At 41.6% G+C, this 27,799-nt stretch overlaps 1 protein-coding gene across 3 annotated transcripts; it reads left to right on the top strand.

Moving 5' to 3' along the window:
- On the top strand, window positions 1-27,799 carry LOC117879390 (programmed cell death 1 ligand 1-like). Of its 3 annotated transcripts, XM_034774544.1 has the most exons (7): window positions 2-337; window positions 14,605-14,673; window positions 19,976-20,338; window positions 21,320-21,598; window positions 22,339-22,476; window positions 23,155-23,196; window positions 27,582-27,799. In XM_034774544.1, exons 2-7 carry the CDS (start codon window positions 14,619-14,621, stop codon window positions 27,659-27,661), a joined length of 957 nt encoding a protein of 318 aa, XP_034630435.1. In that variant the 5' UTR covers window positions 2-337; window positions 14,605-14,618; the 3' UTR covers window positions 27,662-27,799. The 3 variants fall into 3 exon arrangements, with proteins under 3 accessions (XP_034630436.1, XP_034630437.1, XP_034630435.1); XM_034774545.1 differs by lacking the exon at window positions 14,605-14,673 and having other exon boundaries at window positions 1-337; XM_034774546.1 differs by lacking the exon at window positions 22,339-22,476 and having other exon boundaries at window positions 1-337.

Raw genomic sequence — 27,799 nt, 5'->3', positions numbered from 1 at the left:
TGATTAGATCAGCCCTGCAAAGTGGTGAGCTCAGAGAATTCTCACTGGCTTTAAACAGTCAGAATGAAACTGAACATGTGCCTGTCCATTCCTGCGAAACATGGGTGGTTTCCTTTTGATGCAAGCTTTAGTTTTTAAAATGCATGATATGTGAATACAATCAGAGAGTAAATGGACCATTACTGACTGCATAAAGTGCTGGGGGATTGCTATTCTTTTTCCCTCTGATGTTCTTGTGGCATCATACAAATAGGTTAGAGGTGCTTTGCCTTGGAAACCTTGACAATTTCAACTGCTGTATGATCCCTGATTCTTCCGACAGCTACATGGGTCTGATGTGAGTATAATGCTGCTAAAATGTAAAATGATTTCTGCTGCATTTTGTGACTAGCAGATAACAGCATTCCTACTTGGATTTATAGTCAGATTATCTTGCTTGATTTATAGTCAGTTTGTCTGGTTTCAGCTGGTTTAGTTTCCATTCAGATTTTGGACCAGAGATGGTCAGAACCAAAACCCCAGGTCCAAAACAACCTCAAACCCTGGGAGAGAGGGTTTTAGATTCTAAGCCTGGATATGGATCAGAATCTTGCAAATAGGTCCTCTCTATTTCATAGGCAGAGCAAAAGCCATGGTGGTGGGGAGCAGCTTCAACTGGTGGATCAGTATGTTGCAGTTTTTGCCCATCTATTGTTCTGCCAGAGTTTATCTAACTCTGGCTTACAGCTCAGGCTTATCCTGCCTTGCTTCCAATTCACTAGGAGTTTTATAATGTGTCTCCTAAAAAGTCATGCTTGCTTTCTTTTACTTTGTATTAATCCCTTATTACATCCTGCATTCCAGGCTCACTGTTTATACCTTGGTTTGTTGAAATCCTGGCCCCACTAACATCAAGAGCAAAATCCCCATTGACTTCATTGGGGTCAGGATTTTACCCCAGGTCTTTTGGCCCACAGTCCAGTACCCTATCTGCCAGACCATACTTCCTTTCACAGTAAAGGTAGAGTTGAGCAGTGGTATAAATAGACAATGTTGCATAGGTGATGATCCATATTATAATATGTTATTTGTCTGCCTTACTGTCCTCCCACAATATTCACAGGTTGGGGGACTCTATGCTGGGAAGCAGTGATCCTGAAAAAGATTTGGGGGGTTGTGATGAATAATCGGCTGAACATGAGCTCCCAATACAATGCTGTGGTGAAAAGAGCTAATGCAATCCTGGGATGCATAAAGAGGGGAATCTCGAGTCAGAGTAAAGAGGTTATTTTATATCTGTATTTGGTACTGGTGCAGCTGCTACTGGAATACTATGCCCAGTTCTGGTGTTCACAATGCAAGAAGGATGTTGAAAAATTGGAGAAGGTTCAGAGAAGAGCCACGACAATAATTAAAAGATTAGAAAACCTTCCATATAGTGATTGACTCCAGGAGCTTAATCGATTTATCTTAACAAAGAGAAAGTTAAGGGATGACTTCATTATAGTCTAAAAGTACCTCCAATGGGATGTGACAGATTAGAAACCCCCCTGGGACTGCCACCTGATGTGCTGAGATTACCTCTGAGCCCATTTTCCCTGGCAGCTTGGGACTTCAGTACCCTGTCTTGTTAAGCCAGACATGCTAGCCTGCTGAAAACACCGACCCAAAAGCTACAAGCTTAACTGAAAACAGCTCAGAAAGTGCTCCTGGCTCCAGCACCCAGATACCCAATTCCCAATGGGGTCCAAAGCCCAAATAAATCCATTTTACTCTGTAAAAAGCTGACACAGGGTAAACTCATAAATTGTTCGCCCTCTATAACACTGATAGAGAGATATGCACAGCTGTTTGCTCCCCCAGGTATTAATACTTGCTCTGGGTTAATTAATAAGCAAAAAGTGATTTTATTAAATATAAAAAGTAGGATTTAAGTGGTTCCAAGCAAAATAAAACAAAAACACGCAATCTAAGCCTAATACAGTAGGAGACTAAATGCAGGTAAATCTCACCCTCAGAGATGTTCCAATAAGCTTCTTTGACAGACTAGACTCTTTCCTAGTCTGGGGCCAGCAATCACTCCCACCCCTGTAGTTACTGTCCTTTGTTCCAGTTTCTTTCAGGCATGTCTTTGGGATGGAGAGGTTATCTTTTGAGCCAGCTGAAGACAAAATGGAGGGGTTTCCAGGGTCTTTTATATTCTCTCTTTTGTGGGCAGAAACCCTTTTGTTCTCCTGTTCAAGATCACAGCAACAAGATGGAGTCTGTAGCCACCTGAGCAAGTCACATGTCTATGGATAATTTAGCTTTTTGCTGGCCGACACCATTATTTACATATTAGTTTGAACATTCCCAGGACAGCTCAGATGTGGACTGGTGTCTCCCAAAGTCCATTGTTAGTTAAATACTCCCAATTACTTGAATAACCCCTTCACACTATGTTAACTAAATCTGCCTTATGTGCTTCCTACAGCAAACACTTTAAATACAAGCATAGAGCCAACACTCATAACTTCAGATATAAAAATGATACATGCATACAAATAGGATGAATATACTCAGTAGATCATAATCTTTGCAAAGATATGTTACATGGCATATCTAGCATAAAACATATTCCAGTTATGTCATATTTTTCACTCATAAGCATATTTCTATAAAGCATTATGGGGTGCAATCTCACAGGGTGCATATATTTAATAATGGGATTTTCATTCTAACAGAGAAAAGTATAACATGATCCAATGGCTGGCAGTTAGAGCTAGACAAATTCAGACTGGAAATAAGGTGCACATTTTTAAGAGATAGAGTAATTAACTACTGGAATAATTTACAAGGGTGATGGTGGAGTCTCCATCACTGACAACTTTTAAATCAAGGTTGGATGTTTTTCTAAAAGATGTCCTGTAGGAATTATTTTGGGGAAATTCTGTGGACTGTGCTATGCAGGAGCTTGGACTAGATAATAACAATGGTCCCTTCTAATCTTGGAATCTACGAATCTATTAAAAGTGTATCTGTGCCACTACCTTCTATTAGATGAAATGCCCCTTACTTTTCTCAGAGGGATGTAATAAGAATACATTATTAATTAATGTTTGTAAAGCACTTTGCAGAGCAAAAATGCTATATAAATGCTGAGCATTATTACTATGACTAAAGTTTCACCATCCAGGACATGGCCATCTGCTGACATGGAGATGGAGGAGGAGAAGATTTTAGGGATGATTATTATGCATGGTTTGTTAGACTATAAGCTTTCTTTGGCAGGGACTTCATTTGTGTTAGTATAGTGCCTAGCTCCGCAATGACCTGATGATCACTGGGGCCTTTAGTTGCTATTATAATACTGATATTAATAATGGTGGCAAATGGGAAGTATGAGTTATGAAGTCAGGAGCTGGAACTGTTTGAAGGTTGTCTGCTTACCCAGCAGAAGCATTTCCATCTTTGAATAATTGAGATGAAAGAAATAAGAGATGAAGCCACAAATTTACCTGGTCCACAAAGACATGGAGAGAGTGGAAGGCAGAGCACCTACATACCCCTGACAGTTTCTAATTCTGTCTATATTCTACTTATCTAAATTCTCCCTGAAGTTTCAAATGGGTGCAACAGTATATTGAATTTCCCTTCCTAAACCATTGCATAATCCCTTTGAAGTCAGTGGTGTTGTATCAGGGACAAGTTTGTTCTTGAACCAGAAGAATTTCCAAGTTGCTTTAAAACAGGGATTCTCAAACTGGGGGTCGGGACCCCTCGGGGGGCCACAAGGTTATTACAATGGCGCGTCACGAGCTGTCAGCCTCCACCCCAAACTCCACTTTGCCTCCAGCATTTATAATGGTGTTAAATCTATAAAAAAGTGTTTTTAATTTATGGGGGTGGGTCGAACTCAGAGGCCTGATATGTGAAAGGGGTCACCAGTACAAAAGTTTGAGAACCACTGCTTTAAAACAATGGAAAGTAGCTGAAACTGTCTTTGAATTGTAGCATTTTGTGAAAAGAAGCATAACAGTTCTGTCAGATCCACGGTAATTTTGTGCGTTGTAACATGTTCAGGGTATGTTACAAACCTCAAACCTAAGGAGTGGGTTTTCATCAAGCAATATAAAATACTATAAAACAGCACGTAATAATGGTTGCACCATTTTTGAAAATCTCAGTCTTTGATGTTTTTCTCCTCAAGTGTGTGTGTGTGTACATGTTTGTATGTACGTGTGTGTACGCTGATGGATTTAATGGAAACATTTTATAATGGTAATGAGAGACTCTCAGGAATGGTGATACTGTTAAAGTATCAAGCTCACTTAATATCAACATAGTTTATAGACTATCCCATTTCATGGAAATTTGTTTTCAATGAACCAAACCATTTTGCACTAGTTCAGTGTAACTGTGTCTATTTAATCTCAATTGTATTAAGTAATATCCTGTTTAATGTTAATTGAAAACAAATTATGTCCTGTTACAAAGGCACCTAAGAATAAGAATTTAGTTCTCAGCACGACGCATGATAGGAACTCTGCTTAGCCAAGAGACTGGCTCTTAGTGTTGGCTCTCATTCATTATATTGGCCTCCTTATTGCACTGACATGTTGCTATATGTAAAAGAATTTCACAACATATTAAATAGTATCACCACACCTTTGTTGTGCAACTTACTGCTTAATTCTGGGGCAAGCAGGCTGCTCAGACATTGGATGACTGGATGACTGATATTCTGGATGACTCACTTCTGGGAAAAGTTTTATTTCCAGAAAAATGAGTAAAGTTGAGGTTACTTCCTTTTATACCCCCTCCAATGTTACCAGAATCTCTGCTATATTAAAAGCAGTGCACCCACGTTTCAGTTTCTAAAGGCCAGATTCTGATACCCTTCATTGTGGTGAATAGAATCTCACTCTATGAATATCCCATTGAAGTCAATGAAACCACTCATGGAGTAGGGTGTTACCAGTAGTCCCTGGTGGCCGTTAGGTGTATGTGTGGTGCCTTTTCAAGCCAATATGTACACCTCTACCTCGATATAACGCTGTCCTCAGGAGCCAAAAAATCTTACCACGTTATAGGTGAAACCGCATTATATTGAACTTGCTTTGATCTATCGGAGTGCGCAGCCCCGCGGCGCCCCCCCCCCCCCGGAGCACTGCTTTACCGCATTATATCCGAATTCGTGTTATATCGGGTTGCATTATATCGAGGTAGAGGTGTATAACTGAAGGTGGGATCATCAATGACCCATCGCCTCCTGGCTCCACCACTGCTCATAATCTGGCTCTGCTACTGGGGATAAGTTCCATGTCTCAGCAGTAAGTGTGTGTTCAAAGAGGGAAGATGAAGTGAGGGAGAGGGGGGAAGGGAAAGGGACACAGGACTTTATTTGTTTCCCCATTTAAGCAAAAATGTTTCCTCAAAATCATAATCAAGGAAGGAGACAAAACCACTTGCAAGCAAACTTATTTAAAGTGCACTTCACTAGAAATGTGTTCCTTAAAAATATGCTGAGTGGATGACTGTAAGTAATATAGAGCCTAGAATCCAGCCTATGTAATATGAACTGGGTTGCAGGGCAGACAAGGGAACTGGGAATGTATCTTCCCCTACAGGAAATTTTTCAAAAATACGTGCGAATTGGTGCATTCCAATGGCAAACGATTTGCTTCAGCACCTAAGTCATCTCATGCAAGGACTGAATCCAGAGAGGTGGTGAATTTCACCAGAGGGTGGGAAATTACCCAAAGCATCCCTTTGATTTGGTGGTGGAATTTTAACAAGGTACTATCACTTTCCCCTACCCCCCTCGGGTGTCCCATTTAGCACATTACTGAGAAAACATCTTCAGTTATGTACCTCTTGGTCCCTGACAAGACCACAAGTGTTGGTGCTAATTTAAGCCTAGTACTTGCTGTGAAATAGAAAGGCTGTTGTAAAGAGGATTATGGATTTTTTTCCTTCCTTTCTCACACTCATTCTTCAGAGTAACAGCCGTGTTAGTCTGTATCCGCAAAAAGAAGAACAGGAGTACTTGTGGCACCTTAGAGACTAACAAATTTATTAGAGCATAAGCTTTCGTGGACTACAGCCCACTTCTTCGGATGCACACTCATTCTGTCACTCTCTCATACTCACAGTCCTGCTCACGCTTTCACAGTCTCTGGCTATGTCTTCATTTCAGCCTAGCCCCAAGATAGGAAAACACAAGTTAGCTGTCTTTTTATCCTAACTCAGTAGAGTGCTTCACACTGTCGAAGAGCAGTCAAGTACCAGACACTTGCTGTCACATACCATGTCCACACTGGCACTGAATCTAACTGTGAGAGATATGCAGCTCTCTGGGTGTGTGTCCCATGGTCCACAGCACCACAAACGCACTGCTCCACTCTATGCTCATTTTCACAGGGCACTCTGGGACAGTTATTCTGTCCGCTCTGGGAATTGTGGGCAGAAATGGCCTAGGCCTGGAAATTCATTTTTGGGCATGACCCAAGCTGGAGTGCTGTGTCCTCCTTGTGCTCTAAAATACAGATCTCAGTTTTCCAAACAACCGGGACCAACTGCTGCTGTTTTTTATGGAGACCATGTTTCTTTGGTGTTCTTCCAGAGAAGCTGGTACCAAAAAATGGTGACTGTGTTACAGAGGTGGCTTTTTGGCTTGGAGGACACAGCAGCTTGTTGTTACAAGCAGGAGATAAAGCCAGCACCATGAGTACATGATGGCATGGACCCAGCTGCTACTGTCTTCCATGGAAGACCCTCCACCCCACAATACAGACTGCCACTTCTGGATCAGGATCACAAGCACAAGGTGATGGACTACATCATGATGAATACATGACCAGCAGTGGGCCCAGAACTTTCATATGAGGACAGCCACATTTCTGGAATTGTGTTAAGAGTTTTCCCTGGCCCTCGAGCATCAGGACACCCTGATGAGAAAGGGAATATTGGTCCAGAAATGTGTTTCTATCACTCTGTGGCAGCTGGCAGCTCCATGTTGTTACTGATCTGTTGGCAATCCATTCATGGGCTGGCAACTCCACCTTTGACACAATGGACATGGAGATTTGCAAGGCAATTACTGTTGTGCTGTCCCCCCGAGTTGTAAAAGTTAGAAAAATCCTTGAAATAATTGTGGGGTTTGAATAGCAATGTTTCCCCAGCATCAGGAGCTGTTGTATAGTATACCCATCTTGCTACGTTAGAGCAAGTAAGTACCTTAACAGGAAAGGATATTACTCTGCCATCATGGCAGATTAATAGACACCTACATAGGATGCATGGACAGAGTGCACAATGCCAGGATGTTCTAGAGGTCTGGCCTATTTCAGTATGGGCAAACTGGTACTTTATTCCCTCCTAGTGACACTGGAACAGAGGTAGAGCGTAAAGGATAGAGCTGATTCAGAGTCATTCCATGGTTCCTTAACTGGCTCCAACCCCAGCCAGAGTTGTCCATAAGTTGGGGGACATAGTATCCTGGAGATGAAACTATGGGACTAGGCATGGGTCAGCAGAATAGCTTTGAGCTGACTGGCTCATGATATGGAAAAGTCTCAAACACATCCCTCTGAAATGCCAGAACCTTCCCGCTCCTCCAAAATTTCACTTTGATAGGGGAGCCTTTTTACCAGGGGAAAGGGAAGAGAGGGCAGTCCCAGTGAAATCAGCATTGGTAATTATGTCAAACCAATACCGGGCTATTGTGCTCACAGAATGTTGGGGAACTGAGGCACAATGGTAAACTCAGTTGCCCAAGGTCTCAGCGTGAGTGAGTGACAGAGCCAGAAACACAAACTAGTGATGGAATTCTGGCACCATTGAAGTCAATGGGAGTTTTGCCACTGACTTCAATTAAGCCAGGATTACATCCTAGGTTTCCTGAACCTCCGTCTATTGAACTATCCTCAGGTCTATGCTAGACAGTTGAGATGGGCTTGATACTAAACCCCAGATCTGAATGCCCCCAAACTTTGGGAAGTTTGGACTCAGATCTGGATCAGAACTTGGTAGCTAAGTCCTCCCAGTATGTTTGCTGAGGTGAATGCACTGTGTTAACATTCAAACAAATAAATGTTTTAACCAACTACGATTTACTGAGAGGAAAAAATGGGAAGTGGTGCTTCAAAGCAACTAATAAAATGTATAGGTTGTGGCCTAAACATCGTAACTGCCCTGGAATTTCCCCTTCCTTTTGGTTTGTGGGACCCAATGAATACGTTATAGTGATGAAGCAGATTTAGTTGAGTTCTGTTACAAAAGGGACAGCAGGAAAAACTGGGTCCTGGCATATACTTTGATCCATTTCCCTATCTGTCAAAGACTTGTGGCCTTCCAATTGCTTTTATTTTCCTTCTAAGGAAAAAACTCCTTAGAAAAGAATTACTTTTCTTTCTCGCTAACTTCAGAGAGTTAAGGGCACTAAGCGGGCTCAGGCTGTAGGATCCTGGTTTTCAAATGTGCTGCATATCCAAAATTCCAGGGGAAGTGAATGAATGCTGTGGGTGCTCATCACCTCTGAAAATTAAACCTTAAGTCCTTATCTAACCCTTCTTTTAATAACCTCAGGTGTCAGTGTCTATGACTGCCTCTGATAGTCTCTCACACACATTAGTTTTTCTCAACTCCAGCTCAGTACAATACAATTTTATTTTGTAAGCCTCTTTCACTGAAACTGTATGTCAAAACACTTTATGGAGTATAGTGTATTTTACAAACAACTTTATACTGCAAAATGTATGACAGCGTATGATATGGCACAGAACACAGCAAAGCTTGCGGTCATAAGGTTAATAACAGAGGGAAAAAATAAATGAGATTTGAAAACAGATGCATTGACAACTGATAAGGCAGAAAGATATAGAAAGTCTGTGGATGCAAGAGCTGTGGAGGTGAAGGCTTTTGCACCAACAGTGGAGAAATTCTGGGAAGGGGCAAAAGGGAAGCTGGTGCTAAAAGAGCAGCAGGAATGGCAAGGTTAGGAGAAGACTAGAAAGAGATAAGGTGCAGAAAAGTATTTCTTCTTGTGTTTGAGATTACTAGCCTATTACTATCTTGAATAGTTTTGTGACATCCGATGACTCTACACTTCTCAGAACATTTAAGAACTCAGTCATGTCCCCTAATCTCTTTTCCAATTAATACAATACACTAAAGTCCCTAAACTCTCCATGTAATTATGCCATTCAAGATCCTTATCATCTTCATTGCTTCCTTCTATACTTTTTCTGCTGCTTCAATAACTTTCCTGTAATCTGGTGCCCAGATTGTCTATGGTATCCTAGGGATGATCTCCCTCACTGTTGTTCATACGGTCCCATACTGAGGTCTTCTATTTATCCAGCCTATTTTTTTAAACTGTCATCATTTCTGACAGACACTGAATCATAGAGTATGAAAGTTAATCATAGAAATTGGACTTCTTAGATCATGAAGTGCATCACAAGCCAATGCAGAATTAGGAACATAGAAATTACCAGACTGTATCAGACTCATTGTCCATTTAGGCCAGTTCCTATCTCCAAATGTGGGCAGTCTCCAAATGTGGGGACACTTCAGAGGAAGATGTAATAATTCCACAGTCGGCAGATGTGCAACAGAGATTGCTGTAAGCTCTAAAACATGACAGTTCTATCACTTCCCTTTTCTTTTGCATTAACTGTTACAATTGTGGATGTTCTTGTATTCCATATAAATGTACATTTCCTTTTTGTCTTTAAGTTCTTTGCCTCAATGGCATCCCATGACAATGAGTTACACAGTCTGATTATGCACTGAGTGGTAAAGACTTTTTAAATCAGTATTAATTTCCATTTCATTCCATGTTCCCTATAGTACCTTTTATTTTATTTTATCTACTTCAGTGATGGCAATAATAATGATTATGGTAGCCCTCAGAGGCCCCAAGCAGAAATTGGAGCCCTATCGTTCAAGGCATAGTAAATATATAAAACAAAAAGACAGTTCCTGTCCCAAACAGCTTACAATCTAAATGTAAGAGTAGAGACAACAGATACATTTGGAGGGTTGGGGGGACGAGCAGAAGGTATCAGTGAGACAATTTATATTAAAGTTCCAAGTGATGGGGCTTCCACCACTTCTCTTGGAAGTCTCTTCATTTGATTGTTCCTAGCTATGAGGCTGCCTTCTTTTACCACCCCGGTAACTTTTCCCCCTCCTTGGTTATACAATTTAAATACTTGTTGCTTAGTCAACCTACACGGATTTAATTCTTGTAGTCTTTCCTCGTTAAGTGGTTCCCTCTTGAACCATGAACCCTATACCGAAAACCCACCGACCGCTACGCCTACCTTCATGCCTCCAGCTTCCACCCCGGTCACACCACACGATCCATCGTCTACAGCCAAGCACTGAGGTACAATCGCATCTGCTCCAACCCCTCAGACAGAGACCAACACCTACAAGATCTTCACCAAGCATTCTCAAAACTACGATACCCACACAAGGAAATAAAGAAACAAATCAACAGAGCCAGACGTGTACCCAGAAGCCTCCTGCTACAAGACAGGCCCAGAAGAGAAACCAACAGAACTCCACTGGCCATCACCTACAGTCCTCAGCTTAAACCTCTCCAATGCATCATCAGTGATCTACAACCCATCCTGGACAATGATCCCTCACTGTCACAGACCTTGGGAGGCAGGCCAGTCCTCGCCCACAGACAACCCGCCAACCTTAAGCATATTCTCACCAGCAACCACGCACCGCACCATAACAACTCTAACTCAGGAACCAACCCATGCAACAAACCTCGATGCCAACTCTGCCCACATATCTACACCAGCAACACCATCACTGGACCTAACCAGATCAGCTACAACATCACCGGCTCATTCACCTGCACGTTCACCAATGTTATATATGCCATCATATGCCAGCAATGCCCCTCTGCTATGTACATTGGCCAAACTGGACAGTCACTACGCAAGAGGATAAATGGACACAAGTCAGATATCAGGAATGGCAATATACAAAAACCTGTAGGAGAACACTTCAACCTCCCTGGCCACACAATAGCAGATGTAAAGGTAGCCATCTTACAGCAAAAAAACTTCAGGACCAGACTCCAAAGAGAAACTGCTGAGCTCCAGTTCATTTGCAAATTTGACACCATCAGATCAGGATTAAACAAAGACTGGCTATCCAACTACAGAAACAGTTTCTCCTCCCTTGGTGTTCACACCTCAACTGCTAGCAGAGCACCTCACCCTCCCTGATTGAACTAACCTCGTTATCTCCACACTGATATATACCTGCCTCTGGAGATTTCCATTACTTGCATCTGAAGAAGTGAGGTTCTTACCCACGAAAGCTTATGCTCCCAGTACTTCTGTTAGTCTCAAAGGTGCCACAGGACCCTCAGTTGCTATGAACCCTTTTGTTACTCTTCTTGGAACTCCTTCTAATTTGTCAACATCTGTGTAGTAGTGAATATGATTAATGTGTTATTTCCCCTCCCATTTAAGATCATGAAGATGTTAAATAAGACTTGCCATTACACCAGGCTCTGCTGCTCTTCACTGCAAGCCCCCTTCCAATATCACGAGTAACATTGTTCATACCTAAGGCTACATTTTAGTCACAGGCATTTTTAGTAAAAGTCATGGACAGGTCATGGGCAGTAAACAAAAATTCATAGCCCGTGACCTGTCCATGACTTAAACTATATACCCCTAACTAAAACTTTGGGAGGGGGCCGTGGGTGATCTGGGGGGGGAGCAGTCAGGACGCCGTGAGTGCTGGGGGAGGTGGCCTGGGAGCCCCGCTGGTGCTGGGGAGGGTCATGGCCCCTGGCCTGCTACCCAGGTCCCCCGCTGGTGCTGGGGAGGGGCGTGGCCCATGACCTGCTACCCAGGACCCCAGTTGGTGCTGGGGGGGATGGTTGGCAGGGCTGAGTGGGGCACCCTACCCATCTCTGTGTGTCCCTGCAGCTCCTAGGTGGCAGAGGAGCCAGGGGGCTACGCGCGCTGCTCTTGCCACAAGCGTTGGCTGCGCAATTCCCATTGGCCAGGAACCGCAGCCAATGGGAGCTGAGGGAGAATGTACCGTGGGTGTGGGCAGTGTGCAGCATGGAGCCCCCTGGCCCCTCTGCTACCTAGGAGCTGCAGGGCCATGCCAGTGGGAGCTGGGGAGCCCCCAACCCCAAGGTAAGCACTTCCCATGCCCTACAATCCCCTGCCCCTAGCCCTGAGCCCCCTCCCACACATCCCAACTGCTGCTGCTGGCCCTGGGGCTGCCCAACTCAGGCAGCCCCTGAGCCAGCACCAGCCGCTGCAGAAGACATGGAGGTCATGGAAAGTCACGGAATCTGTGACTTCCATGACCTCCGTGACAGACTCGCAGCCTTATTCATACCCTCTCCAGATCTGAATTATTTTTTAGAATAAGAGCCGTTAAATGTTTTACTGAAATCCAAATACGTTATATCTACCACTTCGTCCATTGATTTTGTAACAAAAAAAAGTTATTTTTGCTCACCAGTGACACCCATTGTAAATAATCCAGATCTTAACCCACATTGTGAACCAGCGAGCTTCAAAGATTGGGAGAGCCATGGAATTCACACAGTTGGCCAGTTATTCAGTAAAGAGACTTATTTAAAGGTCAAAACTAACTTTAACTGGTCCAGTCTGGTACCAGTATTTTCAAGTCAGGCACTAGGTTTTTCAACTTTCTAGAAAACCTGTTTTATACAGAAAGCTATATGCGATTGCGTCTGGTCAATTAGGAAACAAAAAAATTATAACTAGTATATATCAATCGTTGCAGACAGCTTTCCTAACAAAAAAGTGCCCATATATGACACACTGGGAGAAAGGATGTGGATAGACAAATAGCCTCCGAGGAATGGGGTTTGATCTGGAAAAGACAACCAGGAACCTCAGTTTGTAGCACAGTAAAATAAAATTTCTTTAAAATACTATTTCAATGGTACCCCACACCAGTCAGGTTAAAAAATAGAGAGAGAAACTGAATGCGGATAAATATTGGAGAAATTGTGGTGAAAGAGGAGATTTTATCTATATATGGTGGACATGTCCAGTCATTAGAGATACAATCCATTTTGATGCAATCCATAACCAAATATCACAAACCATTGGATATTTATTACCAAATGATTCTTTGGTAATCCTCCTGGGGCTTCCTAGTGGAAATGGTCACCCAAAAGGAAATGAAGAATTAATTTCTCATCTGGTAGTAGCGGGTCAGCTATTGGTAGCTACCCTTTAAAAAGAAAAATAGCCCAACCAATGAGGAATGGTTCAAAAAAAATGAGAGGTTTTGGTTATGGAAAAAATAACTCCCCAGTTACATACCCAGCAAAATAGACAGAGGACAGATAACCAAATATCTAAGTCTATCTAAGATGCTGAGAATTCATGACTTGCAGTGAAGGCTGAAGGAGCTGCAGGATCACAGTGCTCAAGTAGGGCACCAAAAAACTGAGGAACTAAAATTCTAACACCCATATTGTTCTGGTGAGGTCAAAAATTTCTCCTTGTATTCTTTATTTCCTTATGTTTATTTCTGGATCTATTTTGTTTGCTTTATTGGTTGTGTCTCTGTGTGTCTGCTTGATTTTATAAAAATAAAAGCTGCTCCTTATTTTCCCATCTCACTAGCTCTGGCATTCCTGTTATTTAAGACTAGTTCATTCCATTGCTTTTTCTTTTGTTTACTTGTGTGTATGAAAAAAGTACAAAGAATAGTCTCTTTGTTAATAATCAATGGCACAAAAGGCTGCCCACAATAAAACTGGATTTATTCCTTTCAGATGCATTATTTATGGGTTGTCTGTTTGTTGTCAATACAGTATGGTACTTTGTGGCACATACTGTACCACGACTGCATGCAGAGAGAACAGAATATGCTTTCCACTCCAGAAAGTCTTTTCATGAAAAATCTAACCTCTTTTGACCAGACTAAAGGCCAGACTGTCCCTGGCCTTTGCATGCGTGAGTGGGAGAAAGGTTAGAAGGAGGCCTCCCTTTCCCTTTGTGTGTCTTACACTGAGACCTAAAACGCGTACAGGTCATGAGCACAGAGGGCTCATGTGAAAACTCCACTAAAAGGGTGACGGGGGTGGAGAGGAGACAAAGTCAGGGCTGTTCTACTATCAAGCCACAGAGCATGCCAGTCTCCTTCAGCTATGGGAGTTTGGGAAGTATGTTTATACATGTACAAAGCTTTACTGACTATGAAAATTCATCTTCAGTTGCTTATAATATTCATGGGTACAGTTTCAAAGCGAAGTTATTGTAGTTACTGTAAGAAATAATCCTGGAAAGTATCTGGTGTCGATAAGTCCCCTTTGGACTCTTGAAATCATAAAGGCTCAGATGCGGATCTCTAAAAGTGATTTCCCTGTTTTCAGTGTCAGAATTTAGTGTACCATATTATACAGCATGTGCCTGTGTGTCATTATAACCCAGAAAGTCACTTGATTCAGTCAGCATGTAAGGTCCTATTTATATTTTCTGACTTTTAAGAACTCTGGAAAGTGGGTTAACTTTTAATGATAACTTTATGGTAAAGGAGTTTGCTACATCTCAGTATGATAAGGCAGTTGGGAAAATTTAAGTTGCTAATATTGTTGTGTTTTAGACTCCTCTGAGAAAATGTTCAGAATCCTGTCAATCCTGATATTGGAAGTGCAACTCTACTTGATACAAGGTGAGAGAACTTCTCTTTTAACTTTCATCAATATAACTGGCATAAGAATATAGCTACAGCCTTTATATGTGCATTTCAAAGTCTTCACCAAGATTTGCAAAAGTGACTAGTGATTTTTGGGAGCTCTGTTTTGAGCGTCCAACTGGAGGAGGCTTGTCGGGCAAGGGCATAGCCACTGGTGGGCCTGGGTGGGCCACAGCCCACCCACTTAGCACCCAGGCCCACCACCATAGCCCTAGCTCTGCTCCAGCCCCAGCGCTTGCCTGGTTCCACCTGCCTGCCTGGCATTCCAGCCAGAGAGTCAGGTTGAGGGCTCACCCTGCTCCGCCCCCAGCACTCCAGCTGGGGAGCGGAGTGGGGCGCGGGGGCTTGCCTGCCTGCAAGCCTCTGTGCCCCAACCCCGCTCCCTGGGTGCACGACTGGGCTCCTGGGAGCCTCTGGCCAGTGTGTCCATCGCCCCCCACAAGGCCGGCTGGAGAGGGTAGGGGGAAAGTGGCCCAGATCCCTCCTGCCCCCCCCCTGCACCCTGTCATTGCCCACCCACCCAAAGTCAGGGCCCACTCAAGTATCCCATCCTGGCTACGCCATTGTTGTAGGGGCCAGATTTTCAAAGGGTAGGTGCTCAGCACTTCCAAAAATCAGGCTTCTTTAAAAATCTCATATGGGGCATCCAAAAACTGAAACATCCACAATCACTAGTGACTTTTAAAAATCTTGGGTGTTTCCCTCCAAGTGGCACTGATCAATTTTTCCATAAATGGCCATTTTCTTAACAGAGACATTTTCCTTCATCCATATCCACTGATCCATTTGTTTTTTCCTCTCTATCTAATCTATTTATCTAATCTATCTACTTCATGGGACACCTCCATCACCACGGCAGCTGAGCACCTAAATCATCCAATCCTCATCACCCGAAAATTATCAGGCTTCTAGCTACACCATAACTCACTCTTACACATTCAGTGAAACTAAATAACTTTAATTGGATAAGAGAGAAATAAACAAAATAAAAACAAAGGCCTCAAATGCGTCCAATCCTATTATTAAACTGTTAGTAATTATTAAATATTTGATTTTTGGTAACATCAAAGGCCCCACTCAGGATCGAGGTCCCATGTACCAGATGTTATACAAATACATAAGAAGACACAGTTAGGGACTAGAGACAAGTCAAGGAATAGGCTAGCTGTCCATATAAGGAATGGGCTAGGGAAAATAAATCTTTGGACCCAGATCTATGTTGTCCTAATATCCCTTTATGCCTCTACCCACTGAGGAATATCTCCAATATAGAGGCTATTTGGATGGTAAAGCCAGCTATAGTCCCTGGCTTAGGGGCTTCTATCTAAAACACTTATATGGCCCCCATCAGTGTAGTACAGGGGTCGGCAACCTTTCAGAAGTGGTGTGCCAAGTCTTCATTTATTCACTCTGATTTAAGGTTTTGCGTGCCAGTAATACACTTTAACGTTTTTAGAAGGTCTCTTTCTATAAGTCTATAATACATAACTAAACTATTGTTGTATGTGAAGTAAATAAGGTTTTTAAAATGTTTAAGAAGCTTCATTTAAAATTAAATTAAAATGCAGAGTCCCCTGGACCGGTGGCCAGGACCCGGGCAGTGTGAGTGCCACTGAAAATCAGCTCGTGTGCCGCCTTCGGCACGCGTGCCATAGGTTGCCTACCCCTGATGTAGTATCTGAGTGCATTTCAATTTTTAATGTATTTATCCTCACAATACTTCTGTGAGGTAGGGAGGCACTATTACCCCCATTTTACAGGTAGCGAACTGAGGCACAGAGAGACTACGCAACTTGCTCAAGGTCACACAGGAAGTCGGTGCTAGAGAGGGAAACTGAACCCACATCTCTTAAGTGTCAGGCTGGCATCTGAACTACTGGATCATCCTTCCTCTCTAGGCATAGCTATGGGTGTGAGTGTGGATGAAGCACGGTAGAACCTGTGTACTCTTGGTTGCTGCAACGGTTCCCAAAGTGTGGGTCGTGGCTTTAAATGGGGTCGCTTCATCAGCAGATGGGCTCGCGGCAATCCTGAGGATGCCATTTTACTGCTCTAATGGCTGCCGCTGACAGTTCAGGGTGATTTCACCATTTCATACAGTTTAAGGCCAGAAGGGATAATCAGAGCATATAGTCTGACCTCCTGTATATCACAGACCATTAAATTTCACCCAGATGCCCCTATATTAAGTCCAAGGACTTTCAGGAGACCAAAGACTTTTAGTCCTCAGGAGACTAAACTATGGGCCACAGGCAGCCAGGGCCGGCTCCAGGCACCAGTGGAGGAAGCACATGCCGGGGGCAGCACATGCTAAGGGACGGCATTCCATCCATTTTTGGGGCGGCACAGTCCGGACGGCTTTTTTTTTTTTTTTGCTTGGGGCGGCAAAAATGGTAGACCCAGCCCTGCAGGCATCAAACCAGAGTGAACAAGTTGCTACCAGTGCTTGAGGTTCCTGCAATGGCAAGAAACTGAATAGGTGTGAGATGTCCAGATACCACACCACATGCTATAGAGGAAGGTGAAAAAACCCCAGGTCCCAGCCAACCTGACCTGAGGGAAATTCCTTCCCAACCCCAAACCTAGTGATCAGTTGCATGGGTGCCGACTCCATGGAGCACCCACAGGGAAAAATTAGTGGGTGCTTTGCATCCACCAGCAGCCAAGCTCCCCTCCCCACCCTCCACACCCCACCTCACTTCCACCTCCTCCCCTGAGCGTGCGGCATCCCTGTTCCTCCGTCTACCTCCCAGCGCTTGCCGCCGCCAAACAGCTGTTTGGCAGCTTAGCAAGCTCCAAGAGAGAGTGGGGAGGAGTGGGAACGTGGCACTTTCAAGGGAGGAGGCGGGGAAGAAGCAGGGTGGGGATTTGGAGAAGGAGTCGGAATAGGGGCAGGGAGGGGGTGCAGTTGGGGCGGGGACTTTGGGGAAGGGGTTGGAATGGGGGCAGGGCAGGTGCAGGAGGGGGCGGGGCAGCGGTGGAGTCGGTGTGGAGCCGGGGGCAGAGGCTGGGGGTCGAGCACCCACCGGCGCGAGCAGAAGTTGGTGCGTATGATCAGTTGGACCCAGAGCATGTGAGCAAGACCCACCAGTCAGGCATCTAGAAAGAGGATTCTCTGTATCCCTGACAACACTGGTGGTCCTCATCTGATGTCCCATCTTCACTGTAGCCAATCTCTGATGCTTCAGAGGAAGGTGGAAAGAGAAAATAAACACAAGCCCAGAACACATCTACTGAATTGTACATCAGGAAAAAAATTCCTTCCCTGCTCCTGCAGGCGACCTGTTGAACCCTCTGAAGCATGAGATTTGATTATAGTCGTTATCTTAATGCACACCTGCGAGTGTTATGAACATGTGGAGGTAACGCTGTTCTCCCCATCGCAGATGAAGGAAAGTGATGAATGGGGGATACATAGATTCACAGGTTCCAAGGCCAGAAGGGACCACTATGATGATCCAGCCTGACCTCTCACACACAAAGGCCATAGAATTTCTCCCAAAAGCTGGATTAAAGCATATCTTTTAACCAGATGTCTGATCTCATCTTACAGACTCCCAGACTCCTCAGGAAAGCTGTTCCAAAATTTTTTTACCCTCTCAGCTAGGAAATTGCGTCTTATTTCAAGGCTGAATTTGTCTTATGTGAACTTCCAGTCATTGGATCTTGTTATGCCTTTGTCAGCCATGTTGAAAAGCCACCAACTACCAGGATCAATAGAGGATCAAGCAATGTGGAACTCTGCTCCACCACTTCTCCTTCCTTCCTCCCCCACATCGTCCCACATCTATTCCTCAGAATGATCCACCACACACATAGCTGGGGATAGATAACCACTATAGGAGGTAGTGGAGTTGCGTCTATCAGCATTCTGCAGATAGAGAGTTCCATTATGTAAAAGGAATTCTTCACTGGCTATCTCTAGACATTATAAGGCCATTTTGTACTACAGAAGCAGTTCAAAGTGGTCTTAGCAAACTGGAGAATACAGTCCAAAACATCAATTTAATACTGCTAAGGATAAAACCTTCACTTTACCTTTTTCTAGCCATCCAAATACAAATGGAATGTACAGCACAAAGATATTCTTTCGCTCTTATTTATATTTCACTTTCATCACAAGGTGCAGTTGAAACCATACTTTCTGTGTAAATATGAGATCATAAATAATATAGATAAAAAGGAGTAGCTTGAAACTCTTTTATAGCATTCTTCCATGATGACAATTACTAACAAGTAAAGCAACAATCACACTGCTAAAAATAAAATGAAGTTTTTCCTACTGATATTTCATTAATTAATGACACAAAGTTGAGGATGCATGAGTAGCTATCTGAATTTCTCTTGATTATCACTATCAATGATTGCTAGCACTACTGCATTAAATCTGCCACTGTATTGTACAGGTGATGTTACAAATAAAATAAAAATAATATACATTGAATTTTACAGTGGAAATAACATTATGCATCAAATAAAGTTTTAAGATGTAAATAGTGTACAGCAATAAATATTTCAGGCTCATGTGACTGAATGTCTCAAATGTCATGAAATTTACTCTTGGCAGCTAACTAAAGGAATTGTTTTGCCATCCTTTCGCACATGAGCTTGTACCTTGCTCTGCAAGAAGTCCCACTGACAAGATTCATGGGAACTATTCATGGAGTAAGGTGTTACTCCACGTGAATAAGTGTGGCAGAATCAGAACTGCAGTGATGATTGAAGGCTGCATTGTGTGATGCCTCTGGTTTATAAATTCCTCCAGGAATGTGTACTTACAATAGACAAAATGTTGCTGTCCTTTGCATATGTGTGTGTTCAGAGTAAAGCTATTGATTTCAAAGGAGTCGCACTGGATTCACACTGGTGTAAAGGACAAAACAAATTGGCTTAGTATGTCCACAAAGGATTGTTCCTTTTAGAGAAACTTCAGGGTACACAAGGTACCGTAATAATTTTAGACAAGTGCCCCTTGTGTAAATATCCATCCAAAGACAATCATGGGTTATTTCTGAGATGCAGAGAACCTCAGCTTGTATCTTCTTCTGTCTTTGTATTTTGGACTTTGAAATCAGTATGGAATCAAGTGGATTTGCTATTTACTCACAGTTATCACGGGGAAAAAATTAGAACCATAACAAAGAAAAGGCTGCAAAGTTATAGTCTAACCAATAATCGTGAATGTTTGAATTTTTGACACATTTTGACCCAATGACCCAATTAAAGGAAAAGTCTTAACATTTGCTCAGTGTGTATCATATGGTTTTGTCTATCTTAGCTTTTTTCATAGTTGAAGTTCCTCAGCAACGGTACATTGCAGAATATGGGAGCAACGTGACCATGGAATGCAGGTTTCCAGTGGATGGACAGTTAAATCTTAAAGACTTAAGTGTCAGTTGGGAGCAAAAAGAGTTAAAAGAGCAAAAATCAAAAGAGGTTTACACTCTTCAAAAGGGGGAAGAAGACCTTAGATCCCAGCACAGAGACTATAGAGGAAGAGCAACATTGTTACGTGACAAATTGAATTTGGGATATTCAGTGCTTCAAATCACCGGTGTAAAGCTCATGGATGCAGGATCTTACCGCTGTCTCATTGACTATAGAGGAGCTGATTACAAGTACATTACTTTGGAAGTAAAAGGTTAGTGGCTATATAAGACATGAATAATATATTAACTCAGATTTAATATTCCGCTTCCCAAGATCAGCACTAACACTTTCTGGCTCTTCTACAAAGACATTGGGCTCAGTCCTCAGGTATACCTAAGCTATATTTGGGATAGCTCGTAGAGGGGGAGTAAAGGTGGCTTTATATCACCTTTCCTTTCGTCTGGATTCTGGAGCCTGTTTTGTCCCCAGCACAACTTGGAGCAGCTTTAGGGCTGCTCTAAATTGTACCATCTTGTAACAGACCAAGTGGGGATTGCCCAAGTGATTGTACCTGTCAGGCCAGGGACCTGTTATTTGTAAGAGCCAAACAATATTAAACATAATTTACACTGATGTAACTGAGGACAGAATTTGTCTCATGTCAATGAGATTCTGGGTTGAAACCTCTCCTGTGCGATCATTTAGAGGAAGGGTTTTTTGAAGGGCAAAGAATAGAGATGCCAGTTTTAAAGGATCAGCTGTGTTCCTTTGGCTTGTGTTTGCAAGCATCTAGTCATTTTCTTTGTTTCATTCCAAGATGATGATAATGCCACAGCTGTAAGCTGGTGTTACACAAACATTCCAAACACCTATTTTTCCCTCAGGTGGCCTGAATTGTTCTTTATTATATTACCACTGTTGTATTTATTACAGTAAAGCCTGCAGGCCCCATCAGTGAATGGAGCTCCATTGTGCTAGGCACTAGCTTTCTCTAGATCCATGAATTACAAACACGTGATCTAGTGTGGCTCTGAAAGAAGTAGACTGAAGAAAGAATAGACATAGTAGGCCTGAGGAGGACTGAGCAATGCATACTGTATTCTGCTGCAGAATGGCCATCATTTCAAATTGTAGTACATCAGATACAGTTGTAGATAAGTAACAGTGAAAGAAAGAGGGAGAAAGAGGAAGGAATAGTGGAAAAAATTAATAAATATTTAAAAGCAATTTCACTAAACTTGTTCTGATGCAGCATCCTACACGAGAATAAATGTACAAATAATGAGTGAACCTGCAGAAGAGGAGTTGGTTTTAACTTGCCAGTCAGAAGGGTTTCCTCTAGCTGAAGTGTTCTGGCAAAATGAGAAGAATCTTAAAGTCAACGTATCTGTAAATACCACCTACACATTGACCACAGATGGACTATATAATGTAACCAGTATGCTGACATTCAAGCCAAATGCTAATGAAAACTACAGCTGCACATTCTGGTCTAAAGAAAATGAAGAAACTTCTTACATTTTCACTTTAGGTTCGTATCCCCTTTTGAACTTTTACATAGGGGTTGCCACAATATGTATGTGTGTGTGTGTGTGTGTGTGTGTGAGAGAGAGAGAGAGAGAGAGATAGAGAGAGTTTGTAGAAGCTGATTATATGCTTTAATATAATACTATATATCCTAAAATCAATCTCTAAAATTCCTTTCTAGTAAGTAGTATAGTATTGATTTTTTTGGAGATAAAACAAATCAAATGTATTTGCTTTCAGAAACCTGGCATTTTACTTTTTGTTTCTGAACCCAGACTAGTTTTGCTGTTAATATACACAACCTTCCCCTGTCACATATTTGCAATTCCTCCCCTAAATTCTAGAATAGCTGCCCTTGCTTAACTGTCAGTACAATGATACTCTCAGTGTATATTTCCAATCTCCATGGTCTTCCATTTTCTGGAATTCTATCCAACTAGTCTTCAATCAGTGCACAGATGATTTATAATAGTATTCACTGAGCCGTCATGAATACAATGGGCCTAATTCTCATTTGCAGTAAGAGCCTTTACACCTCTCTGGCAGCTTAAAGGAGTCTTACTGTAAGACTACTGTAAGTGTAAAAACTTATACCCACCCACTTTAAGGACTCTTTGCTCTGCCATGGGTGGTGAAAAGAGGCCGTTGTGTAAATGAGAGTAAGGTCCAATAACTTTATAAACTATATTTCTTTTTTTCCTTTTTCTTTCTTTCTTTCTTTTTTTTTTTTTTTTTTTTTTGTAGCTCGACAAACAACAGTTGTTGGAAAAAAATCTCTGAATTTATTTATCATCCCAACCTGTGTAATAGCGGTTGTTCTCATAGCTGCATTAACTATCTTTCTAAAGAGAAAATCACTGACAAAGCTCCATGCCAAAAAAGGTACATTTTGACTTTATTTAGTGGGTCCTATCTCCTAATTTGCTCTTCAGGCCTTTCAGAACAACTGGATGATTTCTACCCACACTCACTTGACATTTGATTCTTTTGTTTTCCAGAGGAACTCTGATCTAAAGATGACTGATTGTTTCATTGAGTTAGGCTTTACTTCCCTCACCATGCGACACAGGAATTTTATGTATGATTTTTGTTCAGATTAAATAGAAAACACAATGGTGTATGTGCCATACTCTTTACTGAACTACTATTAGCTGGGTTTACTTGCTCTCTTTATTTTGCTTTTTTGTCTTAATGTTTTACTATCTGAAAGAAAACAACAGTGGGAAAGTAATAATGGATAATGGCCTATTATGCAACTCTGGTCTTGGTAATAAATCACTTCTCCAGTAAACTATACATGAATTTTGATTACCTTAATACAGAACTTGAATGGAAACAGGATTATGGGCCTAATCCTGCAATTAAGGGCTGTAGGATTTGGCCATACAGTTGTTGGACAGAAGAACTGTGGAGAAATTTGTTACAGTCTCATACCAAATATAAGAACACAGATGTTTTGGATATTTAAAAATCTGTTGAATTATATTGTTAGTTTTTTTAAAGTAGAAACTTTTAAAATAAAATTCTCTAAATCAGATTTGTTCACACTTGCTTTAACAGACAAAAAAAGAAAATGTCCCCAGTTACAGAAAGAAGACAACAGTAAGTCATGGAATTTTAAACTTCCTGCTTATAACTTTTTCTTTTTAATAAGGGCATTGTCAATATATAAAGAATCAATTAAATGAGAACACTAAAGAACCACTACGTACTTTAGAGTCTAAATTTGACTTTCCTTAACATTGCTACAGCCTAGTAGGAATGTTCTCCAGATTCTACATGTAATCCTATGACTTTCCAGATAACACAGAAATTTGTAAATAATAAAGAACAGGTCACTTCCTCTCTCCAAGGTATTGCCTTGGCTGCTAGTCTGGTTCTGGGTCCACATCAGGACATTGTGTTTTTCCTAGCCATAATCTGGTACAGTACCAGATGATAAAATAACTTTGTTTTGGTGAATGTAGAGTTTTCTGTAGAAGTAAGTACTGCATGTGACTTGCTTCTCCTTGGCCTTTGGCTCAAATCTAGTATAGTATCTGTTTTTATCAATATATCAATGAATATGTCCTTTGCTTGGGGACTATATCCTGGCATTATTGAGGATGGACTTGATAATCAAATGGGTCTTTTCCATCTTTAACTCTTATGAATGTATGACTTTCCTTGTCAAACAGAAATTTGCACAAAGCAAAGAATAGGTAATTTCCAAATGTATCTGAACTTCCACAAACTGTATTACAACAGAACTTTCATTTTGTAAAAACAAGACAAATCAAGCAATAAACAAGATGACAGCATAGATCTGACAACCCCCACCTAAGAATTTTCTGTATTTGGTTCTATTTCGTACTGTTATCATCTGGGTTAAACCTGGTTATGGGTTGAGATTAAACCTTTCTAAAACTGATGCGTGAATATGCCCTTCATTTAAGATACATGGAAGGGACCAATCAGGGGCCTCCCCTAAAACAAGGCCTAATAGAGTCTGCCCAGAAATTAGCACTATGTGGGTGGAAGGTTCCATTGAGTATTGTTCTGACCAGTCGTGTGTGTGAGAGAGTCCATGAGAGTGTCTGTCTGTCAGTACGGAAAATGCTACGGGAGGTGGACAGATAAGAAAACAAGAGAAGGATTCAGAGGCAGCAAGAAAGCCAACCAGGAGTCTGCAAGCATGATGTGTGACCCTAGAAAAAGCTAGAGAGAGAGGTTTTGGGTCTGGTGCTGGCTAAAGAAGCTTGAGACTGTGAGCAAAGAAGCTCTCCTGTTGTTTTGGTTCTTTCTGCATTCAGAGAAGCAGGACTTTGTGCATTTCTTGTAAATAAACAAAACTGAATGAAAGAAAATAATAGACTCCACCATAAATTTCTACTTCCAACTGGAGATCCCCAGAGACCAGAATTTTGACTAGCCATTCAGGTCAAAAAAGGATAACAATATTTATATACTTCAACCTGAGATACTGTAGATAAAAATCTATATAAAGCTGTTTATCAATAATATGCTGAAGACAGACCCAGGACAAAATCAGTTTGGAGAACTGCCAGAGACTAGACTCCATAGGACACAGTTGAAATAATGGGCCAGATTCTGGCTCCTGATAAGCCTGCTTTGCACCACAAAATGCCCTTAAAGCCAGTCTTCTTGGCCAAAGGGAAATTCTCCTGGCATAGGGAGCGGATTCTATTCCACCAATCTTCTCCCTAAACCAAGCACAGGGTATGTGCCAGGGTTGTTGGCAGGTCTTTGGAGCTGTGCTCCGGCTCCGCTCCAGCTCCAGGCAAAACCCTGCAGCTCCACTGCTCCAGAGCTGCTCCGTGCTTCAGCTCCAGGCTCCGCTCCAAAGCCCTGGTTGTTGACAGTAGGAGGGATTGTGGCCACAGTGTTCCCGTGTTCTGGCAATCCCTAGTTGCCACAATGGCCCCTTGGGAGTCATTGAAGCGGGACATAATTTAGAGCAGTCCCAAAACTGTTTTAAGTTACTCCACAGGCCAAAGCCCACAAGACCACCAAAGCCCCAGGGATCAATGAAATATGCGGAGCAAAGCTCTGGTGCAGGTGAGGTATTGTATCAGTATTGGGAATGGTCTCTGGAGAAACTACAAATTGCAGTTTACAAGCCAGCTAGTGTTACTTCTTTTCAAAGGATGGGATTAAACTGAAATACATTCTCTCTTCTAACTAATAAAAACCAAGTTAGAAGGTGGCCTGGTGACAAGATAACTTTGAGCTTTCAGGGGAGAAGTGTAGATTAGGAATTGGATTGATGGAGATTGGGTTTTTCATGGAAATGACTCACTGAATCTTGAATGATATGTGCTGCAGGATACCTCTGGCTTTCCAGTCCGCTAAAGTTAATATGCATTACGTCCAAAAACAGACACTTTCATGCTGTCCCAATTAAGCATTTTAAAAACAAACATTAATAATCAAAAGCCAAATTCTTTACTCTCACAAACTGATGTAAAATGTTAGTGGAGTTACCACAGGCACACATGAGAGCAAAATTTGATCCCAACTAAACTAAAACCATCAAGCAAGATAAACTCTGGAGCAGAGCTTCAATGCATGTCCAAACCTAACACTAATGCATATTGTTTGAGTACATAGCGTGGCTTCTCATGGATTTGATTACTTACAGCAGTAGAATTCTTTTCACCATAAGGCCTAGCCCCGGCTTACACATCAAGTCGTATGTTAGAGATTATAATGAAACACATTAAAATGAAGAATTTGAAAGGGAAGATAAAAGATCATTGGGATACTCATAGCCTTTTTTGGGTTTTGTTTTACTTCCTCTTTCTAATGACTGAAAATGTCTGTGCAGTATGCAGGAAATCATATGACAGCCAATTATATTTCTCAGCACCATGCACTTTTAAGAAACACTGGAAAGAACCTTTACTCTATGCTGTGTGTGTATGTGAAGTCTGAAAGCCACAGATGTTTACTGTAATGCTTTGGAAATGACCTACAGTCCCTCAGTTTGAGGAACAAGAATTTTTTGTATAAGAAATTCTGAACAATACAACTTAAGCTATGTCAATAATGCAGATTTAGAACATTGACCTAATTATTTAGGCCCCACTAGTGTGTATACTTTTGCACATGATATTCACATGAGTAATCCCATTGGACTTCATTTTAATAGGTTGTAGATTTGTTGTTATTCAGCTCATATATATGATGGTCAGTGGGAGTTTTGTCTGAATAAGACATTCAGGATGCAGCTCTTAGATATTAGATTTGGAAACAGAGCTCAATCATTATGAATAATCTAGATGACCTTTGACTCTTTTTCTCTCACAAATGACTGTATTTATTGTTCTTGGTCCATAGCTTGTTCACAAGCAATTTATTGTCAGTGTTCTAGATTCAAATTTTGAAGTGTTTTGATTGGTCACAAAGGTCTATTTCTGTTCCTTGATTGGATGTGCATTCAAAATCTATATTTTGCTAATATTCTGCAAAATATTCACTAAAATTCATTGCTTTGGGCTGCAGTTCAGCTAAGCACTTATCCGTGTGCTTAACTGTAAGCCTAAGAGTAGATCCTTTGAAGTCAATGGTACTATTAAAGTTAAGCATATGCTCACACATTTTGCTGAATTGGGGCTGTGTCAAACATTCCTGCTGGTATACCTGTTGCTACACAATTCGCAGATAGAGAACACAAAAGGAGTGTAAACATAATGAAAGCAGATTCAACTAAATTTTTTTTTTAAAATCACAGAAAATGTTGTAATTATTTGCCCATCTCTATATGTAAAAGAACTAGCAGATAATTTTGCAAATCTTCCACTCTTGGTCATAATCAATTATTAAAAATATATTACACTATTTTCTAACAACATAAAGTCTGAAATAAAGATTGCAGATTACCCATTTCACATATTGTTCCCAATATGTAGGCTTCAGTATCTGCAGTTCAATTAAATCACTGTTACTTGTGCTGCATCATTGGTATGAATGGCACTGCACAGACATTAGTGGCTTTCTTATGCAAGCCATGTAGGAAGGATGAGGGATTCTGTCATTACAATTACTCTGACAATGGTCATGATAGATATCAGACAAGTCATCTCAGTCTTGTCAGAACACTTCTCCTCATCCCTGATGTATATGTGCAAACACATACATCTCTGGCAATAAGTAACTTTAAAGTATATAGTCCCAGATAGTGGGACTGCTTATGAAAGTAAATGCTCGTCAGTTGAGTAAGCTGTTCATAATCTGACCCATAATTATTAATAGTAATATTCAAGGCCTGATTCTCATTAATACTATGGCCTCTTTATGCCACTCTGTCAGTATAAAGCAATCTGAAAATGGGTTTAACTGTAATTTATGCCCACTTTAAGTCCCTTTTGCACCGCCAATATGATGTAAAGGAGTCTGAGTGTAAATGAGAATTAGGCTCTCAATATTTAGTGCTTTTAAACAAAAGTGTTTTTTAAATTAAATTTTCCTGTTCTGTTTTTTTAAAGGACACTTGAACCCTGAAACCCAGGACTTAATCATGACGAATGTCACAGATTCAAGAGACTGCACAGATGTATGTTCATGAAAACTCTTCATCTGCCATGCCTGCAGTATGCACTTTTCAGGCTAGGTCTACACTACCCGCCTGAATCGGCGGGTAGAAATCGACCTCTCGGGGATCGATTTATCGCGTCCCATTGGGACACGACAATCGATCCCCTAA

Source organism: Trachemys scripta, chromosome 6 (assembly GCF_013100865.1).
Source record: "Trachemys scripta elegans isolate TJP31775 chromosome 6, CAS_Tse_1.0, whole genome shotgun sequence".
NCBI lineage: Eukaryota > Metazoa > Chordata > Testudines > Emydidae > Trachemys > Trachemys scripta.
Note: the sequence above shows the minus strand (reverse complement) of the source record. Positions and strands in the feature narration are given on the sequence as shown.

What these genes read in the sequence shown, in the direction of transcription:
- LOC117879390 (XM_034774544.1), top strand. Translation starts at nt 14,619, where the DNA reads ATGTTCAGAATCCTGTCAATCCTGATATTGGAAGTGCAACTCTACTTG. An exon ending in GCAACTCTACTTGATACAAG is followed by an intron (nt 14,674 to 19,975) that starts GTGAGAGAACTT and finishes TGTCTATCTTAG; the next exon opens with CTTTTTTCATAGTTGAAGTT. An exon ending in TTCTTACATTTTCACTTTAG is followed by an intron (nt 21,599 to 22,338) that starts GTTCGTATCCCC and finishes TTTTTTTTGTAG; the next exon opens with CTCGACAAACAACAGTTGTT.